At 38.0% G+C, this 18,358-nt stretch overlaps 2 protein-coding genes across 2 annotated transcripts in view; both read left to right on the top strand.

Annotated features, from left to right (window-relative positions):
- The window catches only part of csf3r (colony stimulating factor 3 receptor (granulocyte)), a 15,270-nt gene extending 8,184 nt beyond the window's left edge, over positions 1 to 7,086 (top strand). Inside the window, exons 6-16 of the mRNA XM_037676834.1 lie at positions 2,202 to 2,371; positions 2,475 to 2,625; positions 2,889 to 2,971; positions 3,082 to 3,289; positions 3,378 to 3,566; positions 3,714 to 3,815; positions 4,050 to 4,196; positions 4,288 to 4,428; positions 4,531 to 4,627; positions 4,719 to 4,797; positions 6,465 to 7,086. Of these exons, the coding sequence (XP_037532762.1) occupies positions 2,202 to 2,371; positions 2,475 to 2,625; positions 2,889 to 2,971; positions 3,082 to 3,289; positions 3,378 to 3,566; positions 3,714 to 3,815; positions 4,050 to 4,196; positions 4,288 to 4,428; positions 4,531 to 4,627; positions 4,719 to 4,797; positions 6,465 to 6,947 (1,850 nt within the window). The 3' untranslated portion in view covers positions 6,948 to 7,086. The remainder of the gene's footprint in view (positions 1 to 2,201; positions 2,372 to 2,474; positions 2,626 to 2,888; positions 2,972 to 3,081; positions 3,290 to 3,377; positions 3,567 to 3,713; positions 3,816 to 4,049; positions 4,197 to 4,287; positions 4,429 to 4,530; positions 4,628 to 4,718; positions 4,798 to 6,464) is intronic.
- A 1,838-nt stretch (positions 7,087 to 8,924) lies between these two features.
- mrps15 (mitochondrial ribosomal protein S15) lies at positions 8,925 to 18,042 on the top strand. Its single transcript, XM_037676833.1, has 8 exons — positions 8,925 to 9,189; positions 13,863 to 13,931; positions 14,024 to 14,099; positions 14,219 to 14,267; positions 15,021 to 15,105; positions 15,199 to 15,257; positions 17,585 to 17,776; positions 17,911 to 18,042. Exons 1-8 carry the CDS (start codon positions 9,048 to 9,050, stop codon positions 18,010 to 18,012), a joined length of 774 nt encoding a protein of 257 aa, XP_037532761.1. The 5' UTR covers positions 8,925 to 9,047; the 3' UTR covers positions 18,013 to 18,042.
- The last annotated feature ends 316 nt before the right edge of the window (positions 18,043 to 18,358 follow it).

The raw sequence follows: 18,358 nt of genomic DNA, 5'->3' as shown, positions 1-18,358 counted from the left end.
ATTTTAATTTCCCCGAGCTATGTGAGTTTAGTAGAACCTTATAAGCACACTATTTTTTTCTGAGCAATTCTGATTAAAAAATATAATACCATGTTCAGTGAAGTGTTGAAACCAATTGCAGACAGAATTTGGGAAAACTTGAAGGTAAAATAAAGGATCTAATTTATTAAATAAAAACAAGGGCTAACGGACAAAATCAGTCAAATAAAAACCTTACAGAAAAAATCCAGAGCCCATGAAAACACAGAGGAGCTGAACACAAATGGCTGAGAAGCACAATCCATGGACGGGGAAGAAACACACTGACACAGAACTTAAAGAGAAACTAATGACAGATAATGACGAACACCTGGGGAAAGACACCAAGGAGAACACTAAACATTAATAAAATACAGATTCTCACATATAAATATATCCATCCATCCATCTATTATCTTTACCTGCTCCTTCCATTTTGGGTCACGGGGGTTGCCGGTGCCCATGTCCAGCAATCACTGTGCGAGGGGCGGGGTACACCCTGGACAGGTCACAAGTCCATCACAGGGACACATGGAGACAAACGAGACAAACAACCATTCACTCTCTCACTCACACCTAGGGACAATTTAGAGTTACCAATCAGCCTAACGTGCATGTTTTTGATCTGTGGGAGGAAACCGGAGTATCTGGATAAAACCCACGCATGTACAGAGAGAACATGCAAACTCCACCCAGAAAGGCCCCCGGACCAGGATTTGAACCAGGGACCTGCGCGCTGAGAGGCAGCAGCTCTACCAGTTGCACCACCTGCCCTCTATTTTGGAGCAAATGTCTTTATTCAAGTTTAGGTTAAATGGAACAACTTCAAAACCGAGTTAAACTTTTGCACCAAATGAGACAATTTTGTTGTTCTAAAGATCAGATAAACCTTTGGGGATCTTTAGCACATCACAAGGTGTTCATTTTTGATCAATCACTTTTGTGATCCACTTTTCTTCCATACAGTTTTCAGCTCTATTCTCATCCTGCAGTTTTCAAGCAGTTCAACAAATCATGTATCAAAACCTTCAGCTCTTTCAGGACAATCCTGCTATGACTTTTGGTATTGGCGCAACTTTAGCTTTTTGAAATATTTAGCCTTTTCTGCCACTTTTTTCTTAATGAAAATGAACTGTGCTCATTTTACATCCTTCACATCTTTAGATCTGTTTACAACCTTTTACTGCTCCTTTCACATTTTGTTCTGGTTCAGCTTCTTTCAGCTATCTTGTGCAAATTTAAACATTTTTCAACTACTTTCAGCTAATTTAATCTGGTTTTGGTTTGTTTTTTTTTGGTTTGTTTTGTTTTATTTTGGTTTTTTGTTGTTGTTGTTGTTTTAGCAAACTTCATCTTTTTTCAGATAATTTCCACTTTTATGTGCCCGTTTTTTTTTCATTCTGCCTAATTGGGCAAACATTTTTTTTTTTTCTGTTTTCTTCTGCTAATTTAAGCTTGTTCTACTTTTTCCGCTACCTTTTTAGCATTTTTTAGCTAATTTACAGTAAGCTGTTTTTAAATATACTCAGGTTTTTCATAGTAATTTTGGCTACTTTCAGCCTAATTAACGTCATTCTGCTAATTCCTATGCTCCTTTCAGCTTATTTCTGCTAGTTTCAGCTTTTTCTGCTGAAAAATCTAAATTTATCAAAGAGCTAAATAGTAGCTAAAATAGCTTTTTCTGCTATTTACTGTTTAGCTGTTTTTGCTAAATTTTGCTTTTTCTGCTAAAGCCACATTCTTGGATCTCATTTCAACTCCTTTCACTTCCTTCTAGTAGTTTGTTTCTTTTTACCTTTTCAGCTACTTTCAGGTATTCTTTGCTAATTTCAGATTTTTTTAGCTAATTTCCTAATTTTTGTGCTCATTTCTGATTATTTTAACCTAATTCAGCAAAAATTAAAACAATCTTTCTGCTTTCTTCTGCTAACTGAGGTTTGTTCTTCCATTTCAGCTACATTTCAGCATGTTTTTAGCTAATTTCAGTTGTTTTTCAGAAAGTTCTTCTGCAACAAGCATTCACACTGCATTTTCGAAGGAAATGCAATTTCTCTAGTTAATTTTGTGAATGCTTCTTTCTGTGATTATAACATAAAAGTAATGAAGGTGACCCACAAACTCTGGCCCTAACATGTACATGATTTGCTTTGGCGCTGTACTTGCTTTGATTGTTTTTATTTCAGCCAAGTTTGACCCACCTGAAATTGAGAGGATTGAAGTGAAGAGCAGGAGGTTTGGATGCCTGAAGCTGAGGTGGAAGTTCTCCAGGCACCAGGAGTGGATGTGTTACAAAGGGTTAAACCTGGAAGTTCGATTCAGGGTGGCTGGCAGCAACCAATGGAGTGACCCACCAGTGAGTTCACATCATTTAAAGTGACTTCCTGCAGTTGGATTAATTATCCACCAGAAAACTGCCGTGTTCATATTTGTAGTTATCTCTGCATGATTTGTGCTAGATCCTTGTGGACTGGGTTAGACCATCCAGAGCTGTGGAACAATGTTGTCTCCTTCATGGGACCGAGTACTCAACCCAGATCAGAGTCCGATACCTGCAGAGCCCCTGGAGTGAGTGGAGCGGCAGCAAATCTGCTGTCACCTTGGAGACGGGTGAGGCTCAGATCGATTCAGACGGACTCAACTGGTCACTTCAACACTTTTAAACTTTGTCTTTTGTTTCCCTCCTCCTGGTGTTTTTTAACACGAGCAAATATCTTCTGCACCGTCCACTGCTTTGCTTTAAAGCACAGATTGAAATGAAATGTTGAGTTTTGCTGCATACGCCGACAGCAAATCTATAGAAGTATCTTGTAAAGTTTTGCGTTTTATAGACTCGGGCGTTTAACAGAGTTTAATTTATTATTTTCTTTCAGCTCCTGCTGGACGTCTAAACACGTGGATGAAAGTTTCAATGAATCATACGTCCAAACAACTCGACATACAGTTGTTCTGGAAGGTACACGTGTTAAAATGATGCACTCTCACTTGCACTCATTCACTTGTTCTGGTAAAGTGTAACGAATTCTTTGGTGAATACGTTTCTTTTTTCTTCTTCTTCTGTTTTAGCCATCAAAACAATTCCTCGCCAACAGCCAAAATGTGTGGTATGTAGTTTCAGTACAGAAACAAGATGCTGGAAGAAGGAAACTGTGCCACACAAGCGCACATTACTGCACTTTCCAGCTTTCTGCAAGAGTAAAGAAGCTCTATTTGAGTGCTGTGAATGGAGCAGGGAAATCCCCACTTAATGAAATTTGGATTTACCCAAATAAAGGTAACTGGGATCTTAAAAAATATACAAGAAGTTTGAAAAATCACTCCGGTTTTTGCATGGAGCTCATTTTTGCTGTTGTTTTCTGTAGCCCAAAGCTCCGTACTAGATGTTGCAGCTGTTCCTCATGATAACAGATCCCTTTTGATCCAATGGTCATCTGTGGTTCCTTCAAGCCTGATTGGATATGTGCTGGAATGGAAGCCTTTATTAAAAACAGACCTCTCTCACATCCAGTTTGAAATTTTGGACCAAAATCAATCTAGCCTCGTGATAACAGGTACGACAGTCTAATTTATATCACATAAATTCTAATCAGATTTTTCCACTATCACAAGAAATCACATAACTCTTGAGTAAGATTTTCCCTGTGCGTAAACTGCCTGTACACAGTGTTCCCATCTGACCTCTTCACTCTCATCAATAGGCAGCTTGGAGCCCTACAAACCCTACAGGATCTCGGTGTATCCCAGGTTTAAGGATGGGCTCGGTCCTCCTCAGACTGTTAATGCCTACTTGAGACAAAAGGGTAAGTCACTGTAGACACAAAGAGGATTACACAAAGAGCAAGCAGAGGTGCAAGAGTCACGCCGCCTCAACTTTAAAGTAGTGGGGAGAGCATTGGCATAAATTAGATTACATAAAATGTGCAATCCCTCTGTAAACACATTAAATGTGAGGAAATAGCGCCCTCTTGTGGAAGGGAAGTATAAATTTTCCAGCCTGCTGGAGAAAAGATATGAAATATATTTTCTTTTCAAAGCTCCATCTATGGTTCCTAAAATACAAATTGGGAAGATCTGGAGCTCACGGGTTGAGCTGACCTGGGATGAAATACCTTTAGAGGAAAGGAATGGAATGATCAAGGACTACAAAATCTTCTACTGGTATGACAAAGGACCTGTAAAAGGTAAGTTACCAGTAAAAGCTTGTAGTTGAAGGCCTTCCTGTAAGTTCTGTTCTCATGTTTGATGTTCTCTGATGTTGGACTGTTCGTCCAGTTGTGGTTGCAGATGCGGAAGAGAGGAAAGTGACCCTGGAAAATCTCCGCATGGAGTTCTTGTATGAGGCTTTCATGATCGTCAGCACGTTTGGTGGGAGCCTGAACGGATCAACAATTCATTTTAAAACTGAGCCCTTTGGTTGGTATCAATCTGGAAATTACTTTTTATAACGACTAAGTGATCAGATTGTGTATTTATCAAATAAGATTTAACATTGTGACGTTTGTGTTTGTTTCTCAGATGTTGTAACTATTGCGGTGATTTTGATTTCATCTGCCGTTGGACTAACTCTGCTGATAATTACCACCTACATGACTTGTTTCTCCAAAAAGAAAAGGTATTTTAATTACTGCACTGAAAGCTGTGACGCTGAGACATCTTTTATCGTTGAAGGTTTTTTTGTTTTGTTTTTGTTCCTCCATCTGAAGGCTGAAGGGACGCATATGGCCAGCTGTTCCAGATCCAGCTAACAGCAGCATTAAAATATGGACATCAGAATACACTCAGGTAAGAGAAGATGACATCTGCCAGTTGAAGCTGCAATAATTAGAAATACTAATGTGTAACTTGGAAAGGGTCTTGAAAGGAATAAAGATTTACAGACTGTAAAGTAACATTTTGGCATATTCTTGTTTAACATTTGCCACCTCTAGTTGTGTGAATGTTTATGAAGCATTCACACTATTGTGATCCATGTTTCTTCTGTACGTTTTTCGGCAACTTTCTCATCCTGCAGTTTTCAAGCTATTTCATAAAATCGTATATCAAAACATTCAGCTCTTTCAGAACAATCCTATGACTTTTGCTATTCAGCTTTTTGAAATATTCAGTCTTTTCTGCCACTTTTTTTTTTTTTGTAGTAAATGAATTGAGTTCATTTTACATCCTTCAAATCTTTACATCCGTTTACAACCTTTTACTGCTCCTTTCACATCTTGTTCTGGTTCAGCTTCTTTCGGCTTCCTTGTGCAAATTTACACTTTTTTCCAGCTACTTTCATCTAACTTCAGCTGTTTTTTTATTTCAGCTGTTTTGTGATCCTTGCAGATTATTTCTGCTAAATAAAACATGTTTGTGTTTTTTCTAACTTCTTTCTTCTAAATTCAGCTTGTTGTGCTCCTTTCAGCTAATTTCTACAAGTTTCAGCTTTGTCTGCTATTCCAGCTACTATTTAGTTTTTTAATGGTAATTTTAGCCTGTTCAAATATTTCCACATTTTTTTGCCCTCATTTAATTTTTTTCAGCCTAATTCAGCAAAAATGTGCTCTCTCTACTTCCTTTTGATAATTTAAGCTTCTTATAGTTGTTTTAGCTACTATTCAGCTGGTTTTTTTCTCATTTCAGATTTTTTCAGATAATTTCCACCTTTTTTTACTCATTTCTGCTTCTTTCAGCATAATTGGGCAAATGTATTATTTCTGCTAATTTAAGCTTGTTCTACCTTTTCAACTACCTTTGTATAATATTTTTTAGCTAATTTCAGCTATTTTCATATTTTTGTTGTAATCTCTGCTATACTTTGAGCATAATTAACTTCTTTCTGCTAATTTCAGCTTGTTATTCTCTTTTCAGCTTATTTTTGTTTCAACTTTATCTGCTATTTCAGCTACAGAAGCTGTTTTATGCTAAATTAACTTTTTTAGCTAGTTCTACATTTTTAGCTCATTTCAGCTCCTTCTACTTCCTTCTGGTAGTTTAAGCTTATTTCTGCCTTTTCAGCTACTTTACTTTTCTACTTTACTTTTATTTTATTTTTTTATTTCAGTGTTTTTAGCTAATTTCTTAATTGCTGTGCTAATTTATGTTTATTTAAACCTAATTCAGTAAATATGAGTTCTTTCTGCTTTCTTCTGTTAACTTAGGCTTGTTCTTTCCATTCAGCTACATTTCAGCATGATTTTAGCTCGTTCCAGCTGTTTTTCAGAAAGTTCTTCACATATCAGCATTCACACTGCATTCTCGCAGGAAATGCAATCTCTCTAATTAAGTTTATTGTTGCCACTTTCAATCTTTTTTCTTTTTTTGCCAGTCTAAAACCTTACAGCAATCCAAAATGTACGAGCAATATCCAAAGTGATGGTCCTTCATGATTTATGCACAATTTAAGACTAAGTTTGAACTATGATAATTGCATATTAAAACATTAATGTGTGATTGTTTTCATTGTTCTGTAGTTTATTCATGTTTCCTGGGACAAGGAAGAGCCAAATCCAATTTACTTGTCCCACCTCAGCTTCCTGGACTTGACCACCAAGCTGAGCCAAGAAAAGGATGAAAACTGGTCGAGCAGCACGGAACACACCAGTGACCTTGGAGAGTCCGTTTGTGGTTCCCTGTTCATCCCTGGATACTCTGGTTCAAACAGTGATTCTGTTCCTTATGCGACTGTGTTGTTCTCCAGCCCGGGCAACAGCCCTCTCCCTAAGGAGCCTCATGTCTACCTGCGCTCAGAATCCACCCAGCCCCTTTTGGAAACAGAGGAATCCTTCAGCCCAAAATGCTACCAGAATGTGTCAACTAAAGGGACGCCAAGCGAGCAGTGCTTTTTTGGGCCATGTAATGATTGTGTACCAGAAAGAGAGGAAGATCCAGACATTGTTTGGGATGACTTTCCTTTTCTTCGAGCTTTAGCTATTACTGATTCTGAAAACGACTGAAAATATTGCACTGATTGGGACGAGGTGCTATTTTTCTATAACGAGATTAAACTTGATCCAACATGCAAATTGAACTTGAAAAATTTAACAAATTGAACAAATCACTTTATTGTATAATGATTTTGATGGTCATGATTAGTTTTTGTCATGCTTTGTATATACACTTCCAAAAAAAATAAACCTTTTTGTGTTTTTCTGTGTTGTTGATCATATGTATAAAGATAAAATTCAAATTTCTCTCATGTGTTTAAAATTAAGCGCCAAACAAGGGGCGCATATTTCTGGATGCACTTTTTTCAGTTATCGTTGGGTAGATTTACTTTTAAATTTAATGTGATGTGTAACATTTGGAGGTGACTATGCCACAGTGACCCACTCTTCTGTATGTCTGATTAAAATATATTTACTGCCTTCAGTGGAATGGATATGTATAAACCATGATGGTCTTTAAAATAAAGAAATAAAATTAGCTGAGCAGGCGAAGGATGGACTATGCATTAGTGCTTTACCTCAAGAAACAACAGTTGTTGTTGTTGTTGTTGTTGTTGTTGCTGTTGTTGTATGCATAGATTTTTGTGCTAAGTTTCAAATTTGTATAGACATATTTTTCTGTTTATCTGGTACTTTAATGACCTTACTTGGTAACAGCATCTGTTCTAAATGTGCTCTATAAGTAAAGTTGACTTGACTACTTAAACCTAAAATGAAATAATGACAAATGTCCATCCATCCATCCATCCATCCATTATCTTTACCCGTTTATTCCATTTTGGGTCACGGGGGTCGCCGTTGCCCATGTCCAGCAATCACTGTGCGAGGGGCGAGGTACACCCTGGACGGGTCTCCAGTCCATCACAGGGACACGTAGAGACAAACGAGACAAACAACCATTCAGTCTCTCACACACCTAGGGACAATTTAGAGTTACCAATCAGCCTAACATGCATGTTTTTGGTCTGTGGGAGGAAATCGGAGCACCCAGAGAAAACCCATGCATGCACGGAGAGAACATGCAAACTCCACCCAGAAAGGGCCCTGGACCAGGGTTTGAACCAGCGACCTGCTCACTGAGAAGCAGCAGCTCTACCAGTTGTGCCACCGTGCTGCTTCGTGATTTTTCCATGTTAGCTGTTCATCAATGATTACGCCCCAAAATTTCATATCATTAACTCTACAAATCTCATCACCCTCAATTTTAAATGGATCATCAACCGTTCTCTTTTTGTTACTGAATATCATGTATTTAGTTTTATCTAAATTTAATGATAATGTATTAAGTTTAAACCAAGTTTGTATTTTATTAAATTATGTCTTCATCAATTCCAACATCCGTTTTACGTCTTTACCCAAACAAAAAAATGTGGTGTCATCTGCAAAAAGGACACATTTAAGGAGTCCTGATACATTCACTAAGTCATTCACATATAAAATAAATAACTTTGGTCCAAGTACAGAGCCTTGAGGAACTCCACATGTGATATTGCAGAGGTCAGATCTTACACCATTTATTTGTACAAACTGTTTCCTGTCTTTCAAACAGCTAGATACCCAGTGTAATGCTTATCCTCTTATACCATATTTATTCACTTTTTCAAGGAGAATAGTGTGGTCAATAGTATCAAATGCTTTTTTTTAAATCAACAAAAATACTAACACAATGTTGTTTTTGATCGACAGCACTAGTTATTTGCTCTATTAATTCCATGAGAGCCATTGATGTAGTTTTTTTTTTTTGCTCTAAACCCATACTGACTGCTACTTAGAATATTTGATTTACTGAGTTGAAAAAAAAATGGAGATTTCTTCTAGGAGTCTCATTATTGTCTTGCTAGAACTCAAATGCATTTACTTAAAAATGTGTTTTCGATACGATTTGAGGATTTTTGTTTCGTTTTAGGCAAACTGTAGGCATGTTCTCTTTTCTATCGATGTGCTCTGGGATCGTTAGTTTAGCCTGCAAACGCTGTCCTTCTTTCAAGATCGGCTAGTTAGGACTAGCCAAAATGGCGAACCTCATGTAGGGGTCGAGTGTGATTACATGTCGCATTTGAAGCACTTGTAGGGGAGTTATTTTCTACCTTTTCAGCTATTCTTTGAGCCATGTTGCTAAACCTTGGCCTTCGGGCCGTTCTGAAGTCGTCAGCGGGTGTTTTGCGTGAAAGCTCCGCTCGTTGCTCCGCGGTGTCAGTCAAACCCTGGACGTGCAGCTCGGCCCTTTTACCAGCACCGACAATTAGCAGAAGTAAGTAAAAGAAAACCATGAACCAGAGGAGGATTTGCTACATCGTGAGATGACTAATCCACACATCTGTATGTGCAGCTGTTGTCAGTCTTTTAACTGTTTCACGTTAACCAACGACGTAGCGGTCGGTGCTGTTGACAAAGTTCGAGACGTTTGTGTTAAATACCTTATTATCTTACCTATTTTTATAATTAATAGTTATATAATGTACCTTAATGTCAATAACCGAGGCCATTTTTTATTATTATTCTTAATTGGATATAATTCGTCTGCACCGTAACGTTTTAAACGTGTTCTCAGGTTTACACGATGAATTCTCTTCTGTGTCACTAGAGGGCGCTGCTGTGACATCATAGACAACAAGAGACCCTGGTTCAGTTTCCATTTGAACAATTTTCTGGATAAATTTTCCACTATTTGACTATAAAAATAATACGAGTTTACAATGGAACACTGTGAGCGTAATCACAGTTTAGAGAAACTGTCCGGGTCACTAGCTGGAGCTGGGTTTTTCATTCAACAGGTTAATCCCATTGAGCCTCCAGGACTCATTTACAAGAGAGACCTGATTTCAACAAAGAGTGATGACAACAACGACAACAATAGATAATCATAAAAGAGGCATACAGATTTATTTGTTTATTTTTTGTTTGTTGTTGTTGTTTGTGTTGTTTTTGTTTTAGTCCAACAATGGACTAAGACACTTCAGCCTCAAGCATTATAACAGTTACATCCAAAATCCTGAAAGCACGAATGTTTGTTTAGATCAGTGACGAAGTAGGGTTGCTGCAATGCGTTAAAATTATAAATCTAAAAAAAAAATCAGGAAAATGTAGACTGTTGACTGACTGCGGCCGCAGTGTGTTTCTGGGAACACTTCCACTTTGTGAAAATTGCACTTTCCCGTGAAACGATGCCAGAAGTTTTGAAAAAAACGTCCACTCTGCGGCCCTGTTGACATGGTGCCATTTTTAAGTGAAACCGTAATGATTCTGTTGATTTTGACCATTTGTGTACATGACGAAATTGGTCATTTTATCTGACACAAACTATTTGAATCCACATCTCAGAGTGGAAAGGTTCAAAAACGCCTTGCGTCATTTCAAGGGAAATTGCAACTTGTGTGAAATCGCGCAGGACAGCAAACAGCTGCAGTCAATAGTTTTTCCTTTGCTTGTGCAGGTAAATGAACAACAGCAACAATGGTGGATTACCCTTTTCAATTTATCAGAGCTTCTGACACAGAACGTATGTGTGCTGCACCATTTCTTGGGTCAGTGGAGACACGTCACTCACGTTCTACAAATACTGTCGGTCCAAACAAACGTTTTCATGCTTGACACTGAAGTTTCTCTGTTTGTGTCTGTGTCATTGAAGTATACAAATCACAGCGCCAGCTAGTGAGCTGACATAATCACTTCAGTAAATTCTGTTTTTGCAGTCTCATCTAAACGACGACTGATGACGGCAACGTTTCCGCAGTCAGCACCTGAAAATATTTCCAGAGATCATTCACGTGTAAACGGTGTTAAAGATTTCAATCACTTTTTTTCCCAATCTGCTGTTTTCATTAAAACCACTACAACAAACTTTGCACTGAAAATCTGGAGACTTCTATTCGTGCTAGAGTGGCGACATTTGTACTATTCTTCCCATATTATGAAGTTAATAATTAATTTCTGATCCAAAATCAACTCTGCAAACACTCTTCTAGTGTAACACAATTTATTTAAAGCCGAAGCCTTCAGTACAGCTGTTAAGTTACTGAAATATTCAAGCTAATTTGTCATAAAAGTAACACCGTGATGTGTTTGAAACCCACCATCTACATGAATAAAAAAGTAAAACAAACGTTAAAATGCAAAATATTAACCAACAACAAATCAGTCATCGCATTTGTGGTTTCACTAACAAATCCACCATGTTCCTTTGTAAATGTTTTCATATTTTCTTTAAACGTGAAAAATAGATTGAAATACAAGACCCTGTATCCATCAAATCAAATATTTAACCAAAATATTAGAAGTATCGTTCAAATGCGGTGTCTAGAAAGAGACTGTGTTAAACTGAGGTGATTGAACAGAAGCCGGGTTGACTCTTAACAAACTTTATGATCCTGAAACTCCCAACTCGGAACCAAAGCAGAATTTTGACTGAGCGGTACAATGTCTTGGGTACTAACATAACAAGTCTTGTTTCCTTCAAGTCGAGTGTTTAATTCTTTTTGTATAGGAAAAAAAAGATCACTCAAGAAAGGATACTTGCACATGATCCTATACATCAATTAATCATTTCTGCTGTTTTATACATGTGGGGCTTATTTGTTTTATGCACAGTAATTGGAAAAAACTTAAAATGTAATGTTTAATAACTGACAACCTTTTCAGTAGTTAACACATAAAACTTTCAAAAGAGCCCAGGCTAACACAATCATTAGTTTAATGCTTCAAAGTCTTGCATTGTCTAAAATATTTGTGTTTGTGCGCTGTCGCTTGCACTTCATCTGCTCAGTCTTTCTTATCGTCTTACCTAAAGCCTGTAGAGAAGCTCTACTTTCATTTCCCACAAATACAATTGTTACAAAAACTAAGAGGCAAAAATGTAAATTCATCAAAACTGGAAGAAGCGACGAAGCATGGGATATAAAAGCGGATACAAAAAGACAGCGTTACTGAAAAGCCATTAAATGCAATTAAAGGCCAAAGAAGATAAACGTATTCTAAGCTGTGTTTGCAAAAGCTTCGACCGAGAGAGCACACTTGATCAAGAGTGGAAGATTGTTCCACAGCTCCATTTCTAACTGATCTACAATATGGAAGAAGTGTCTGCAGATAAGAATGCAGGTGTCAGGCCATGCAGAGCTCTTTTAAAAACGGCCAGTGAAGAGACGCTAATACGCGAGTGGTGCTCGTTCATTTCCTGGTTCCTGTTAGGAGTCCAGCAGCAGAATTCAGAACTGCTGCAGACAAAACAATGTAGGCTGGTTGATGCCAAAATAAAGCGTTCTAGTGATCCATCCTGGAGGTGAGAAATGCTGAATTAGCTTTCTTCAATATGTTATTAGAGGGAATGGGTTTAAGTTTGGAAACGTTTCTTCATTGTGGAAAACATCTCTTTCAGTTTTAACAGATTTAAAAAGTAACAGACTGTCCAAAATGACTCAGAGGTGCCTAATGTTGTCATGAAGATCAAATGAGTTTGGCCATTACCGTACTTGCTGCCGTACACGTCGCACCACCGTTGCATCAGTCCAGAAATGTCTAATAAAGTGGAGAAAAAAAACGTAAGTTCCTTCTCCGTATAAGTCAGTGTATAAATACAGTGGCTTCAGGAGCGTGCACAGGAGGACTTTAACAAGAATTTAACCAGATTAACACTTAAAAGCAATCATTTGCTCAAAATTATAGCAACAGTGCATCTCAGTTTAACTTGTCCTTAATAAATGCACTTTAACGGTTATATCAGCTGCATTTCAAAAATCGATTTGTGGCTGTGGGAGCGCACAGAGGGACGACTCGCTGTGCATTTCTTCAAAATGTAACAAGATAACCGCCTAAAAACAATTATTTGTTTGCTCATCATTATAGCAAAGGTGTGTCTCAGTTGAACTTGTCCTTAATAAATGCACTTTAATGGTCAAATCGGCTGCATTTCGCCTGGGCGGCGCAGAGAAATGCAGCCGATTTGACGTTTGCTCCAGGATTTCCGGAGCGAGACGAAGGTGGCTCAATATGGCAAGCCAAGTGTCTCATTAATAGCCTCTTTTACCTGTTAATGAGACACTTGGCTTGCCATAATGCTTGAGGGCCCAGGCCTCCCTTGCAAAAGAGATCTGTGATCTCAATGGGATTTGCCTGGTTAAATAAAGGTTCATAGCTGCTGCAAATGGTAATTTTTAATATTTTTCATGTCTGAATGAATGAAATCATCAAATCTCAGCTAAAACTTTGGTTATAAATATGGGGAAAAAAACGTATATTAGTCGTGTTGGTGTATAAGTCGCAGGACTTGCAAATTTATGCAAAAGTGCGATTTATATGCCGGCAAATATGGTATTTGGAAAATAATGGTGTTTGAAAGGCAAACAATAATAAATAGCACTGCAAATGATGAGAAATGTCACGAAAATTGGGCATAACTTATATATTATCAGTAATAATAAGCATGTGCTGGATTTCTTATAAAAAGAGGATGCAATAATATTTGAGGAAGTTGACTCGTTTTTAATTTTTCTCAAATTGAAAACCACAGCCCTCTCGCCATCAGATAACGTTTTATTTGAGGTGCAGGACCGACACGTAGTTTATCCTGGTTGTGCTCATAAAATTCTGCTCAACGCCACAGATCTGTTGCATCATCTGAGATTATTTTTACAGTAAAAAAAACAAACAAAAAAAAAGCTCCTCTCTTTCATTAACCCCTCACGGGCTGGTTTGTTCAGCCAGAAGATGTTTCTCCACATGGAAGTGCAACGGTTCGAAATTGTGATGCAAAACCAGCAGACTCTTCTGTCTGCAAAGCTTTGCTTTCTTAGAATTTTGTCTCCTCAATCAGCCGCTACTTTATCGAACTTCTTCTGTATTTAAAGAGCCGTCACCGCTAAACTGCTCGAGTCTCTATTTTTCTCACCATTCGAACAGCTTCATGTGTGAAAATAACTTGTTTCCTCTCAGTTGCAGGAAGCTTTGCTGTCACAACACCAGTAAGACACTATGCCAGAGGGACAAAGAATAGAAAGACCGGTACTTAGACATGTTTTTCACCATGCCCACACTTTTTTTTTTTTTTGCTTATATATTTTTTGTGTTTATTCTGAGCATCTGCTTTCTTTCAGTCCCCGAGAGCCATCTCAGTGATCTTCACCCAACAATGCTGAAGTTCGATTATGCATCTGTCCCTCTTGCTCAAACGTAAACTTTTTTTTTTAAAACAACTCTAAATAAAATCTGATTTACCAAATTAGTAACAGCGTATATATATATATATAGTAGTGATGGTCCTGTGATCTCATTATATTTTCTTCTTACAGAACTGATGATCTTGTCAAACGTCTTCTTTCATTGGAGCTGGCGAGACATGTAAGGACTCCTGCCTCACTTTATTCTGATCTTCAGTCGTCTGTAATCCTCAGATTATGTCACTTGCTGAACTAAGCTGTAACCCAACAGGAGTCTGAAAAAAGTTACTCGCGTTTTTTCTTTCGAAAATCAAATTGAAACGAACAAAACCAGTGTCAGTTAAATGTATTTGCTTTAAGAACCTCGTCATTTTGACTGTTTTAAGAAACGTGACGAGCAAAGAAGCTACATGTAAACGTTTAATTTGTTGTTTGTTTTAAGAACGGGCTTTATGCACGTTCAGTTCCATTTCTATTTCAAAAGATGGTGTAAGTTTAATTTAATTTGATGGTAATTCATATTTTAAACCCTAAAAGTTAACTTTTTTCCCTCCAAATGTTCAGAGTAAATGATGTTGCACTGTACGTTATGTTGTTGCAACAAATATTCACATAGTAGCAAACAAGACAGACTTAACTGTTCGTTCATGTTTGCTTTTGGATTGTGGGAGGAAGCTCACACATTCAGACAGAGAACATACAAATTTCCACACAGAACGACCCCCGCCGAGAGTTGAACCTTTGACCTTCTTGCTTCAAGGCAGCGGTAGTAATCAAATGTTCCACTGTTCAGCCCACTTCATGAGAATAAAATCACAAACCACCTCAACGCTCGAGTATTATTCTATTTGAGGGATTATTGTGTCATTCCAGCCCATCTACGTATACAAGGCAATATCTTGACTGATAATAGTTCTGATGTTCATGTTGTCAGAGTGACAAACTACAAATGAAGACGGAGCAACTGATTGCAAAGGTCCGACAGGATGAGACGGATCACAGCTCAGTAGAAGTCCAGGGTGAGAAGCTGTTTTATGAAGTGAAACTGAAAGTCGGACACAACTATAAACTGAGTGAAGGCTCAATTCCTCTTCTGCATTTGGTCTTTTCAGTGGCTATTCTGACTGCGAGAATTCGAAACTATCAGGAGCATCTGCAAAAGCACCACAAGGTGAGAAAAACACCCGACGTTGTTCAGAACGATAAATAAAAACGGAATGCAACAATCTGCAGCGCTCATGAACCCGTATTTAATTTACAGTAAAGCTCCATAAACATCTAATATCCAAACTAAGATATTGCACCGTTTTTAAGGAAAAATCAATTAATTATGGTGGCCATTTTGTCACCCAAGCATTTTGTAACTAGCTTAAATGAAACGAGGTCAGCGAGAAGACTGGGTGTAAAAAGCCCGTTCTAAAATGAATGTCTCAGTTGAGAAGATGAGATGTTGAGAAGACACTGAATATTCCATTATGTTCATAATATTTTGTAAGGCCTTCAAGAAGTCTGTGTCCGATGCTCGTGATCTTTGGGCCCTCAGGAGACACTGCATTTAAATTAGGGATGGGGACAATCCGGGATCGGGATCGGCCTCCGATACCAGCATTAATTACGTATCGGATTTTTCCGATCCAACCTGCAGAGATCCGTGAAGCATGTCTGTGTCTGTTGAAACATCTCCCCGTGTGAGTCCCTGCCGGCTGCTCTGCACGTTGTCTTCAAACTGTGGAATGGATTTCCTGAACGGAGGCGTGTCTCATGAACCCAGAGTAATAAGACCCGCCTCACATTCAGGAAATCCAGTTCATAGTTTGCAGCAGCTACAACGTGCAGTAGCACTGTGGCTAACGGCTAACCAACTTTTCATCTAAACATGTCCGCTGTGTGGAAGTATTTTACACTAGAAACACCACAAAGCAAGACGGCAACGTGCAATGTCTGCAGAGCCATAGCGCCACGTTAAACCGCGGTAAAGTTAGTTTTACGATGGACATTCGAGCTCCGTGGCTTCAGCGATTCACTCCTCTCGCTCAACCGAAACAGGCAGCTCGACCCCGGCCAGCCGCGCCCAATCCACCCCGCTCAGTCTGCCCGTCTCGGAGGAGGGGCAGACTGAGCGCGGCTGACTGAAATCAGACTGTCTGCTTCGGATTGAACAAGAAGAAGACACCGCTGAAGCCACGGAGCTCGAATGTTTACTGAGAAGTTGCTAAACTTCATCTTCATCGTATTTAATGGCCAACTGCTATCAGTTGTAGAAAACAAAGGATTTTGCAGCTTGATATTTGCAGCAAAGATATAATTTACCCTCCAGGAGATAATTATCAGTACAACAGTAGACAATCATAAAAAAAGCAAATGAATTGAAAATGACAAGAAAATTATATTTAAAAAATGAAACAAAAACAGCTACATTATAAAGTGATGTCAAATTCTAAAAACAGAACATTTCTGTGTTGGTTTATGCCATGAACTTAGCAGATGTTTAAAACCATTGAATTTTTTTAATTCATTCATTTAAAAGAAACAGAAACAAAACCATCATAAAAAAATAAAAAAAAACATTGAATGAATAAAGTGCAGAAGGAAGAAAAAAGTTCTTATAATATCTGCCCCTTATTTTAAAAAATATATAAAATAACTTTAAACAAACAGTCACTTAAATTAATCACCTTAATTTCCACTTTAAAGCTAGGAATTTAAAAAAAACACATGTTTTGTTAGAATTTAATTCTAACTTTGAAACTTATCCAACATTAATAAAACTTACTTGCCTTTTTGGACATGCATGCATATATTTGTACAAATTGTACTTGAGAGGAGATTATTACAGCCTCATATAAAATCAATAATGATGATGATATCGGAAAAGTATATCGGAAAGGTATATATCAGCCGATATCCAGATTTGGGGATCGGATCGAATGTAAAAAAAAAAAAAAAGTGGATCCGTGCATCCCTAATTTAAATCAGATCTGATTCTCTTGTTGACATCACTGCACGGGCTCAGGAACACTTCCACAAATTTTCACTGTGCCAGAAACATTTGATATTTTTCCAGTGTGAATAAAATATGTATTATGAGGAGGAGTAGTAGTAATTGCTGTAGTAGTTGTAGTAGTAGTAGTAGTAGTAGCAGTAATAGTAGTAGTAGCAGTAGTTTTCTTCCTTGCACACTAAACAGTTCTGACATATTTTAAAAGCAGAATTAAACGTGCTTCGGGGGAGTTAGCCTTTTATCGTGAGAGGTTTTGCGAATCAATTTCCTCTCTCACTGACTTCCTTTGATGTGAGGTATGCATGTGTTACAGGATATCCTGCGTTCTAGCCCACATGAAATAAAAGCTTGCACATGCACAACCATGGTCAAAAGTTTCCGTATTACGTCACACTTAAAAGACTCCTCTTTAAATTCATACAATCAGCATGTAGAGGTTGTACATTTAAAACGGTCTCTGTTCAACTCAACTGAATTTCTTTTCATGTTAACATCAGGACAAAGCCAACAAGAGGCGGATGCTCATGTCTATTGACAAAAGAAAAAAGCTCCTGAAAAACCTCCGATTGGTTCGTTATGAGGCTTTTGAGAGAGTGTGTGAGCAGCTGGGCATCACCTACACCTTCCCCCCAGAGTACTACAGACGGGTGACCAAGCGCTGGCTGGCCAAGAAAGAACTCTGCAAAAGGGTGAAGAACATTATTTTTAGATTTTTATATAGACTAATGTTTACTGTGTTTGATAACATATCATTACAAGTTCCTCGGGGCATTGCTTGAATGTTTTTCTCCGCCTAACACTTGTCATGTTTTTTTTTTTCCAGGTCTTTAGAGCTGTGCAGGCACAGAAGACAGAGCAGAAGCTGAAGCTGGAGCAGAGTCTAGAATCCGCAAAGTCGAAAGAAGCCAGCACAGCAAAAGTTTAGTCCAATAAAACCAATATTCAGTACAATTAATAAATTCTAATGTTGTCTTATTTTCACCTCCGATTGTCTTATATCATCTGTTACTAGGCCTGTCACGATAACAAATTTTGCTGGGCGATTAATTGTCTCAGAAATTATTGTGATAAATGATAATGTTTGAAATTTGACAATAATTACTAATTATTAGTGATTATTGTCAAATTTAAGAAGAAATGTTTAATTTGTTTTGTGTGTAGTACCTTATTTTGACCACCGGATGGCAGTATAAGACTGTTTGAACCGAAGGATGGATAGTGAGGGAGCAGCAGCGTGTCTCTTTAAGAAAAATGGGAGGGAGGCCCCTTGA

The sequence above is a fragment of the Nematolebias whitei genome, chromosome 5, assembly GCF_014905685.2.
Source record: "Nematolebias whitei isolate Nwh7 chromosome 5, NemWhi1, whole genome shotgun sequence".
Classification (NCBI taxonomy): Eukaryota; Metazoa; Chordata; class Actinopteri; order Cyprinodontiformes; family Rivulidae; genus Nematolebias; species Nematolebias whitei.
The sequence above is the reverse complement of the archived record's forward strand: the minus strand, read 5'-3'. Positions and strand labels throughout refer to the sequence as shown.

Excerpts from the sequence above, each read along its gene's own strand:
- mrps15 (XM_037676833.1), top strand. The coding sequence starts at position 9,048 with ATGTTGCTAAACCTTGGCCTTCGGGCCGTTCTGAAGTCGTCAGCGGGT. Across the intron at positions 9,190-13,862 it reads AGCACCGACAATTAGCAGAA|TTGCAGGAAGCTTTGCTGTC; the intron begins GTAAGTAAAAGA and ends GTTTCCTCTCAG. Across the intron at positions 17,777-17,910 it reads AGAAAGAACTCTGCAAAAGG|GTCTTTAGAGCTGTGCAGGC; the intron begins GTGAAGAACATT and ends TTTTTTTTCCAG.